Here is a 10,000-nt window from a genome sequence, read left to right as displayed (position 1 = left end):
CCAATGATCGCGAGACCAAATTTTTGGAAAAACCATTTTTATGCTGCGCTTGCGATATTTTCGGCACCGAAACGTGGAAAGAGGGAAGGAGGGAGGGCTTACGTTGCCCCTCGCGGTCTGTCCCCTATACTGGAAAAATCCCCTGTTTCGGACAAGGAGGACTTTTCATTCAAGAAATTTTGATAGGCGCACAAATTTAAACTGAGACTATAAAGAAACCGTTTCAATTTGAATAACTTTTCTTTTTGCAACGCGAGATGTGGAAGTTTAGTTTGTGTGCGTAATGGTATTTCTTATTTGATTTAGATGGAGTCGACCAGTGATTTCAGTGTTTTCCTCGACCTCGCTCGTGTACACAGAATAAGACAATATTACAATTACATGGGCGCGCGGGGATACGAATTTATCTTCGAGTGCCGATAGTATCCCTCTCGAATGAGTGCAGCGAACGAGTGAGAGATAATATCAGCACAAATGATCAGCTCCCAACATCAGTAGCTTCATATCTGAGTTGGTTAGAGCCTCGCACCGGCATCGCAAGGTCATGGGTTCAACCCCAGTTGAAGTCCTGAATTTTTCAGGGTTCTCTACGCAAGTGTTAAAATTGCGTTCATAACTGCGAGGATCATAGCTTCACTTGTTTTCACACCCGCAGTTCGATATATGATTCATTTCATATATGATTTCATCGTTGATTCATTCATCACGGGAACATTAGAACCCACAAATGACCAGCTCCCAACGTCAGTGGCTTCATAGCTCAGTTGGTTAGAGCGTCGCACTGATATCGCGAGCTCACGGATTTAAACCCCGTTGAAGTCCTGGATTTTTCAGCCTTCTCTACGCAATTGATATATATAAAACAACTTGTTTTATTAATTTTTGTAGAGACGAAAAGATTGTCACCAACCGCTAAAATACGCGTTGTTTAACATGGAACAAGATATCAAAGTTATGAAAAATAAATCATGTTATCGTCAAACTGTGCAATAAAAATGTTAATGTAGTAGAGCGGAATTATGCACAAAAACACAAAATTAGCACAAAAGTATCTTACGATGAAGGGGAAGCTCGCGTTTTATTGGCTAATCGTGTTAGTTACCACAACGACACCTATATCCTCACATGTGAAAGATTAATACGATATGTTCACTGTGCGTGGTAAAGATATGATTTTCCGTAAGAAGGAAAATCCTAGTATTTCATCAGTATCCAGATGACACGAAATAAAATCTTCTCAATTAATTTTTCTAATTACAGATTCGCATGGAACACGCACTGAAAGAACAAGGACTGGCCCAAGATTGTAACATTCATGCTCATTTCCGATTGTGCGGAGGTAAGTCACAACAGAGCAGGTTTGCCGCAACCACATCTCAGAAAAGGGCGGGGAAAAGGGTAGCAAACCAACAATGCAGCAAAAAGGCGGTAACAGGACAGGAAATACATGCCTCCGGACCATTTTTTCGGGTCGTGTCGTACCTCATTGAACGGGCTTCAGGATTGGCCAAAAGAACAATAGAACGAACAAAGATAACAATGGATTTAGCACAGAAAACAGTAGGAAGTACGACACTATACAGCCAATGAAATATAGAGCAATTAATTTTATTCACACCGGTTGCTTCTGATGGGCCAAGAAGGTTTCTGCGGTATTTTAAAACTAACCTCAATGCGAATCCATAACGGCCGGTTTGCAAAATTACAATTGATTCTTATTTCAAAACCACTCCATCAAGACTGTTGTCTGCCTTGTGGTATCAAGGCCATGCGCACAATGCATGTTAATATTACATTGAGCTACATCACTATGTTTTGTTTCCTTTTTCTTTTATAATTAGAATGCATATTTTCCTGCTTATTCTAGGAATGGAGAAAGAGGGAAATACCTCTGTTTGGGAAGCCGGCGAGAAAAGAACAAAAAGTATTTTTATCTGTTTTGTTTTTTTAGAGTTGTCATTTTGTAATAAAGTCAATTCAAGAATTATTTTTAGAGTTGTCTTACTTTTTCCCGCATAAGGCAGGGAACTTGTTCAGTTACAAGATCGTAATTGTTAACTAGTTCAGCCCGTATTTTGTCAGCATTCACTGCATTACATATTTACATGTTTTATCCAAGTATTGTGTGTATAAGTTACTAATGAGAGTTTTTTTGAGAGTTTCTTATCTTACATGTTTCTTGACGTTCGGTAGGCCCTCAGAATTGGAAAAAGACGGACGTGATACGGTGGATTGATGAAGTCTGTGACAAGTATGAGATTGACAATCTTGATGTTTCCGAACTGAAGACCCTGTCAGGCGCTGGCCTAACGAAATTAAATCACGAAGACTGGATAAGAAGGTCCCCCAAACAAGGCGACTTGTTTTACAACCTGTGGAATGAATTACTTCAGACTGCGTCATCGGAGACTGGAAAGGGTACCACGAAGAGCCCACCCGTATCTCCAAGAAAAGGTTTTTTTTTCTTCATTAATGTTTCACTTCAACAAGAAGAGAAACTACCTTTCTATCACATTCTTAATTCATATAGTATTTTTTGAGGGGTACCGGAAGTTGTAGTGGTCAGACAGAAATGAAAACACAATAGCATGTGCCACCTTGAGATGGACATGTTGAACAACTTTTTAGCCGTGAAAGGAATGCTTTTTATTAATTGAGTGTTTGAGCGCCATAGAAACGTTGGCCGATTACAATGCTAGGAACAGAGAAGAGCTTTGTCTCAACTTTCTAGTTCTATTACTTTCATTGTAAGCTATGGCTTGATCCGTTTTAGTGATGGGACTCTTTTTTACTCAGGGAGCGCGAAAAAAGAACCGGAAAAGTTTAGTCAGAATGAGCAAGGTGGAGAAGGGAAAACAGGGCTTAAACAGAGAAACGTGTCACGTGACGGTAGTGAACTGCATCCGAGCCCCGAGAAGCCTACCTCTTTCTACTCTCAAGTGAGGTACTGACAGATAGTACTTATACTTTTCTCTTCAACCAATGATCATTCGATCATTTCATCGGATTGACTTGATTATTTGGTTGTATTGCAGTGCATCAAGCTACGTGAGTAACCAAGGCCCATTTGGATCCGTTGAGAAACTCGACAGCACTGGAGGTTACATTACCATAGACGAACTTTGTAGGCAGCGTCCGCCTGATAACCGGCTGGTAGCCGTTACGGGAATATGTTCGTGCAGGCCACACAATGCTGGTGGAGCGGGAAGTTTTCGGCTGCGGAATGACCCTAATGAAGGCAATGAATTCTTGGAGCTCAAGATAGATATAAGAGCTTGCCCTGGTTCCAATGTTCTGACAAGGAATGTGATCAAAGCAGTCTTACAAATGAAAGTCGGTGAGCAGTTATTTGTGAGAGGAAAATTACATCACCTTGACGAAGTCCCGAAGTCAATGAAAAAAGGGTTTCGAATACTTCCATTTGCAGTCATTGTAGATGATGACTACCATGCGGCGTTTAGAGAAGACAGAAAGGTAGAAAAATCCTATGAACGGCAGATTTCTATTCCTTGGACAGCTGAATTAGGGTTGTATCCAGCAGAGGCGTCCACTCAACAACCACTTTACCTAAATGACTCATTGGAGACCACCTATGGAATTTTGTTCTTTCCTTCGGATTCTTCACACGAGAAAATAAAGGAGAGTGTGGTTGCTCTCAAAAACAGTGCAACTGGAGACATTTTTGTTGGCGTAAACGATGATGGAATGGTAATTGGGTCAAGGGTACCACGAGAAGGGATTATCCAGAAGAGAGATGAGTTAGTCAGAGTTATGGGTGGAGTATTTCCGTGCACAAACGAAAGTGTGTCAGTTTGTACAAGCGCCGTACAAGCACAAGAGTTTGTCGAAAGAGACAAAGATTTCGTGGCGGCTATGTGGTTACAAAGTGAAACTCCTTGTTTCACGGAAAATTTAGAGGCAAATGAAGACATTTCGGTCATATTCCGTCTTCACGTAGTAAAGGGTCAGTCAGTGATACACTTCGCAAAACCGGAAGATACCCATGCCTTTATACGTGTTGGTACAGACACTAAGCTGGTGTCAGACTATGGAGATTTATTCAGCCGCCTTGAATCCCTAGCAAGCCGAAATATACCTGAAAAAACACCGACCAGCATAAATCGTGAGGTTGACAAAGCGTCTTCATTTGAGCCAAGTGAAAAGAGCTATCCGTTACGGAAGAGAGTTAATTTTGAAACAGATCAAGTTGAATTTAAAGTAATATATGGTGACCCGTTAAAGATTATTTTAAAAGATTACGTCAAAAAGTACTCTGCTTCGTTTATGAACTCAGATGGCGGCGATATTCTTTTTGGAGTAGAGGAAGAGAAAAAGACAAAAATTGGCTTTGTTGTGGGGATATCACTGTCGTCAAATGATCGAAGGGAATTGTTGCAGGAAAGTAGCAAGATGATTTGCAACTTCTGGCCACCTGTCGACAGCGGCCAGTTCTTTATGAAATTCTTTGACGTAACATGGGATAGTTCAAAGAACCTGTTGAAATATCCGAAGACCTATGTGGAAAAAGCTGGAAACTATGTCGCGGTACATTTGGTGAACACGTCCGACGCTCAGAAGCTGGTGAATTGGGGAAAAGCGGTGGATGTCCGTCACTTTTGTGTTTTTCGTTTAAAAAGCAATCGCTTCGGTCTTTTTGTGAAAGACGCCACGAAATTAAACATCGAGGACTTCCTCTCGAAAATGGAGAACGAAAGCAACAAAACGAGGTATTTTTCAATGGAGGCTGTATCTAGTGAAGAGGTCGAGACATGCCTTAGAGACTTGTGCGTTGTGCATCTCCATGCTAGAGCATCTCCTTACCCCATACACCTTACAAGTCCATTTCACACTCATTGCCTGGACCCGCAAGGAGTGGTGTGTGAAATGAAACCGAACCAACTTCTTCAACGTTTTGCCAGAAGGGATTTCCACTACGAACCAGATAAATTGTTAAACCTCGCGAACCGATTTGAGAAACAGAACACATCGTATGTTTTAGTTTGTTCTCCGTTTTCTCTTCCGAAAACGGATCGTGATTTGTACGGATTAGTCGTGCCAGAATGGGCCTTGGTTCTAGATTTTGATCAGGCACCAAATCGAGAGGGTCATCTGTTGAACGTTTTCAAACCCCTTCATGATCGCCATCAAGTGGAGCGAAACCTTTTCGTGAAGACTCCTCTTGATAGAAGGCTTGACTTGAATCCAAGGAATGGAGTTTGCTGGTGTGCAGTCAGAGGCTATGAAGACATAGATAAAACGCTGTCCGAACAAGGCCATGCTTCGTGGATGAAATCTCATGGCCACAAAATGAGATCTCTTATCGATGAACTTATTATTCATATAAACCCAAACCGGTTGGTTGTAATTTGTCTGTGGGATGATGGTCATGAAAAACTTCTGCCTTCCGTGGATATGCTTTTACAGCACTTGTTTTCCTTATGGGGTCCAACAAAGGCTATTTTTGTTTGTGCCAGTTCTTTGGCTAAATCTGCAATACTATCATCGCTTGTTGATCCTCTCGAGAAAGCTGATTTTCCAGTTAGACGCGACAACATATTTGTTGCGCGCCCCCAAGAAATGGCACGACACATTGGAGCTGAACTTCCACCACCGTACCGATCGGAAGATGCGTTCCAAATTCCAAGGAAATTTTACGTTTCTGAACTTGGCGAGAGAACAATCCCGGATACGTTACCTCAACCGATACGCCAGGCAATTCAGGGTCATTTGCAAATCATGTATCAACATACTGGTAGTAGTGTACAATTAAAGCCAAAAGATGAAGACCAACTCAGGGTGCAGTTTTATTCTGGTTCTGAAATTGACGACATTGGCCTTGCAAGTGAAATCGCAATTGAGCGCTGCAAGATGAAAGAGTTAAAGAAAGAAATGAAATCACTTTTGAATGATAAGAAGTCGCACGTGAGTCTTACTATCGTAAAAGCTGAGAGAGGAGCAGGTGCAACAACTTTGTGCTTGCAACTATTGTACGAATTCCACAAGCAGTTTGTTTGCGCTCGAGTACTTGAATTTCACGACAGTCTGGGTACCAACATCGAGAAGATAAACCAACATTCACGACTACCGATGATTTTGTTTGTGGACAGTGAGATGGCGTACGTCCCAGAGTTCAATGACTTCAAAAACGATGCAGAGAGGCGAAATCTGAACTTGAAATTGCTGGTTGTCGAATCTGACCTCTTGTACAGTCAACAGAAGAGGCAACCCAAACGGTACTTTGTGGGGACGATAGCTTACAGAACGGTCGAATTAATCCGGGAGCTGACGCCAGAAGAAACATCACATTTAGTAGATCAATATCTTAAGATTAAAGGTATTTCTGACGAGAAAAAGAACAAGCTTATGGGGTTGAAAGAACGAGTGTCAAAGGAGCCGTCGTTGCGAAAATTTGCAATTGTCAGCCTTACGGTTTTCGGAAAAAAATTTGCTGGATTGCCAAATTACGTGGGCTTTCGCTTGGATCAGGCAAATGATTTGCAGCTACAGATTTTAGAGTTTTTGGCTCTTATTCATGTATACACGGACTTTTTGTTTCCTGTGAATGCACTTGCTCGATTGGCGAAAAGGGAAGTTGTTCTACTTGAAACAATTTTTAACAACGACGACGTGAGGGAATTGCTGAGTCCTCCTTCCACAGCAGGCAGAAACGTGAGGAGAATGTCTTTCGTTGAAGTGGCAGAAGAGGTTCTCGAACAGCGAGCCAAGAAGCTTGAAAAAATCTTCACATCTTATTTAAAAGATGTTGCCGTTCGCCTTGCAAGGTGCGCTCTGTCAGACCCACGGCCAAGTAAACGGATTGATCGCATCACCAGGAAACTGTACGTCACAAGCGAATATGGATCTGAGAAGTTCTCCCCACTTGTAAGACGCATGAAAGAAAGTGACCCAGACGTCGCGCGTGATATGCTGCGCGAGTTAAGTGAAGTATTTGAAAAAGGCTCGGATGTGTGGGCGCACCTTTTGGCTCACTTGGCAAAGTACTACATGACTGTGTATGACCAAGATCATTTTGGACATGCAATTCCTCTTATTGAAGAAGCAGTAAGAGAAAAGAAAGACGACGTGCTTCTGCATCACATTCATGGAGATGTAATTCGTCTTCACGTGCAGAACTTGAAAGATAAACAGGTATTTTCCCTGGATGAAGTCCTTCGTTACGCAATTCAGTGCAGTCAATGTTTTGAGATGGTAAAGGAAAAGAGGCCGCTGATGGAACATGGTTACTCCTCTGATGCCCTTATCAGAAAGGTCGTTATGCTTGCAGCTATCAAATTCGTGGGTGGATCGAAATTTGTTGATTTCTTGAAGGTGTTCGTAAGTCAACGGAAGAAGGATGAAGCATCGTCTTCATTTCGTCAGGAAGATAAGTATGTCTTGGCTTTGGTACCTGAGTCATTTGAAAATCTTAGAGTTGTGCCAATCAATGAGTACAATGCAAAGCTCAAAGACAATTTGTTGGAAAGCCTGGGTGATCTCGATGAACTAAAAACGATAGTTGAACATCTGAAAGAAGTTATGAAAGATACCAATGACGAGGACTGGATGGATGTAGTCGCTCTCCAGACTATGTCTTTAGTGTACTCACTGGAAATTGAAAGAAAGCAGCTTGAACCCGAAGAGGCTGATGAAAAAATTGAACGTCTCGAGGAGTTGTTGCGAAAAAGTAATTACGAGGATGGCTCCATGAAAATCTGGATCCGTTGTGTGAGGTTTGGCTCTAAAGTGCCAAGTTTGAAAGCAGTACGGTCCAAAATGGACGGATGGCTAAAGGCGACTGGCAGGAAGTCACCGAATGCTCTCTTCTACAAGTTAGTACTTACTATAGTCAAGGTACATGTACACATTAAATTATATCAGGAGGATTTGCCTCCATGTTAACGTTGTAAAAGGTTACGTTTTACTCATTCATACAATAGACATAGAATACAGCGGAAGCTCATACGTAATTCAAAATCCGCCTAACCAAAGGCAAAATTCGTAGACCACTTTCATAAATGGCGATCTGCTTTACATTCTTTTGTATTTATGTTAATTAGATCTACTGCCCACACTTTGAAACAAATATTCTTTCCAAATTTGCTCGTCGTAGTGAGGCTATAAAGGCTTATTAATAAGCCTTTATAGCCTCGCTAAGACGGCTTATTAATAAGACTTATTAATATACCTTTATGGAGCTCAAGAATGGAATGTCAATTGGATAAACAAGACAGGCGGGGTAAAATAATTATCTGGAATCTTAAAAGCGACGAGTAATGGTATTCGACGACAATTTTTGGGCCGTCGAGCCGTAATCAAATTGCGCTGTATTTCTAATATTTTACCAAGTGTGCTGTTATGTACAACACTGAAACCAAATGGAAAATTGTCTGGTAACTTATGGGTTCAACAAGGACAGAGAAGGAATCGAACACCTTAAGTGGATCTGTGATCTCTGTTGTCTGGCTATTTGTATTTATTTGTACTCAACTTTGCACAGTCTTCCGGAAACAATTGGAAATTTCACATTTTTCGTTATATTTATTTTTTGCTCAACTCTGCACAGTCTTCAGGTAAGAAAATAATTGGAAATGTGACAACCAAGAATTATTTGAAAGAAAGCTCCTGAAATTTATTTTGTTGCGTATGGTAATTTGACACGATTGGGTTTCATGTCTTCACGCACGCAATGAAATAGGAAGGGTTTTTTGCCTCTAATAGCAAACATGTTGTTTGTTTCAATTAATTTTTCGCTGGAAAATGTTTTTGTGAAGTTTTTTGGCCTCTGTAAATTCATCATGTTGCGTAATATTCGAGCTTAACAAATTTGCATACGTGGGTTGAAATGTGATACGAGAGGAATTCTTTCTTTCTGTCAAATGATTAATAAGTAGCCAAGATTTTAAAGTGAGAAAAAGATCTGTTTTGTCACTGTAGTGTAAAATGAAGTTTATTTGGGTGCCAACAATATTTCTTTTAGTTCCTGGTTAATCCAGTTTATTGCTACAACTTACTACGTAGTGCGAAGATTGTTTACATGAAACTCATGCTTTTTGCGAATTTTGAGTGAAATTACATCATTTGCGTGACATAGCTCCTTTCACACGAAGATTTTTCAACAATATATCGTTTTTATCTAACCCACAAACATGCAGATAGTATAAAAACTTCACATTTATTACTGGGTTGCCAAACCCAGTCGGAATCTGCGTTTCATTTCTCCGTTTTCCTATTTTTTCCGTGTCATGAAAAATCTTGCCTTTCACTCCCCTGCTTAGTGGTGTCTTTGTGTATAGAGTCTTCTGTGCGTATTTCGTTAGGTTTGAGGGGGCTGGGGTAATGCGTAGATTTCTCTGGTGCACTCAGGAGAACATTTAATTAACCTGCAATGGCGTCGAAAGTCATTGTAACGCGAGTGGCTTTTTAGTGGATCTTTAAACAAAATATACCCTCATGGAGCTTAAGAATGGAACGTCAATTGGATGAACAACAATTTTATTTTTCGCCGTTGGATATCAAGTGAGCTTTGTTTCTAATATTTTACTAACTTGGTATTATATACAACACTGAAATCAAATGGCAATTTTTTTATGGATTTAACAAACATTGAAGTAATCGAACGCCTTGAATGTATCATAGTGTTTACTGAAGTCGCATCTAAGTGGTCTGGCAACATAGTTACTTTTGTACTCAACTCTGCCAAGGTAAAAAAAAAAAAAAAGAATGAAAATGTGACAGTGAAGAATTGTTTGACTGAAAGCTTATTGTCTCGTTTGTACTTCATTATTTACGGTCAAGGTTCTTTCGAAAAGGGTTTGATGTGAACTGTCAGAAATTTATTTAATTCAATATGCTTTGTAACACGGATTCTGTGCCTTGTTTGCACGCACGCAATTGAACTAGGAAGGGTTCACGAAAATAAACAGGTCTGTTGGAAGCGTGCTTCCACAAAATGAGTTTCAACAAAATGAGCCCCAAAATCAGCAAAAAATTGTGACGCTGA

General features: G+C 40.6%; 1 protein-coding gene and 1 pseudogene across 4 annotated transcripts in view; both read left to right on the top strand.

The window, feature by feature from the left end:
* Positions 1-10,000, top strand: part of LOC137980480 (uncharacterized) — a 50,617-nt gene that overhangs the window by 19,386 nt on the left and 21,231 nt on the right. For all 4 annotated transcript variants that reach the window (XR_011118528.1, XM_068827942.1, XM_068827941.1 and 1 more), the window contains 5 exons: positions 1,261-1,339; positions 1,868-1,924; positions 2,194-2,454; positions 2,797-2,944; positions 3,036-7,829. Coding sequence is in view for 3 of the 4 variants with exons in the window: in XM_068827942.1 (XP_068684043.1) it covers positions 1,261-1,339; positions 1,868-1,924; positions 2,194-2,454; positions 2,797-2,944; positions 3,036-7,829 (5,339 nt within the window). In the remaining variant the exon portion in view is untranslated. The remainder of the gene's footprint in view (positions 1-1,260; positions 1,340-1,867; positions 1,925-2,193; positions 2,455-2,796; positions 2,945-3,035; positions 7,830-10,000) is intronic.
* LOC137980481 (uncharacterized) overlaps positions 7,919-10,000 on the top strand; it is a 5,368-nt pseudogene continuing 3,286 nt past the window's right edge.

This window comes from Montipora foliosa, chromosome 12, assembly GCF_036669935.1.
Source record: "Montipora foliosa isolate CH-2021 chromosome 12, ASM3666993v2, whole genome shotgun sequence".
NCBI classification, from domain to species: domain Eukaryota; kingdom Metazoa; phylum Cnidaria; class Anthozoa; order Scleractinia; family Acroporidae; genus Montipora; species Montipora foliosa.
This window is presented reverse-complemented; position numbering and strand designations above follow the sequence as displayed.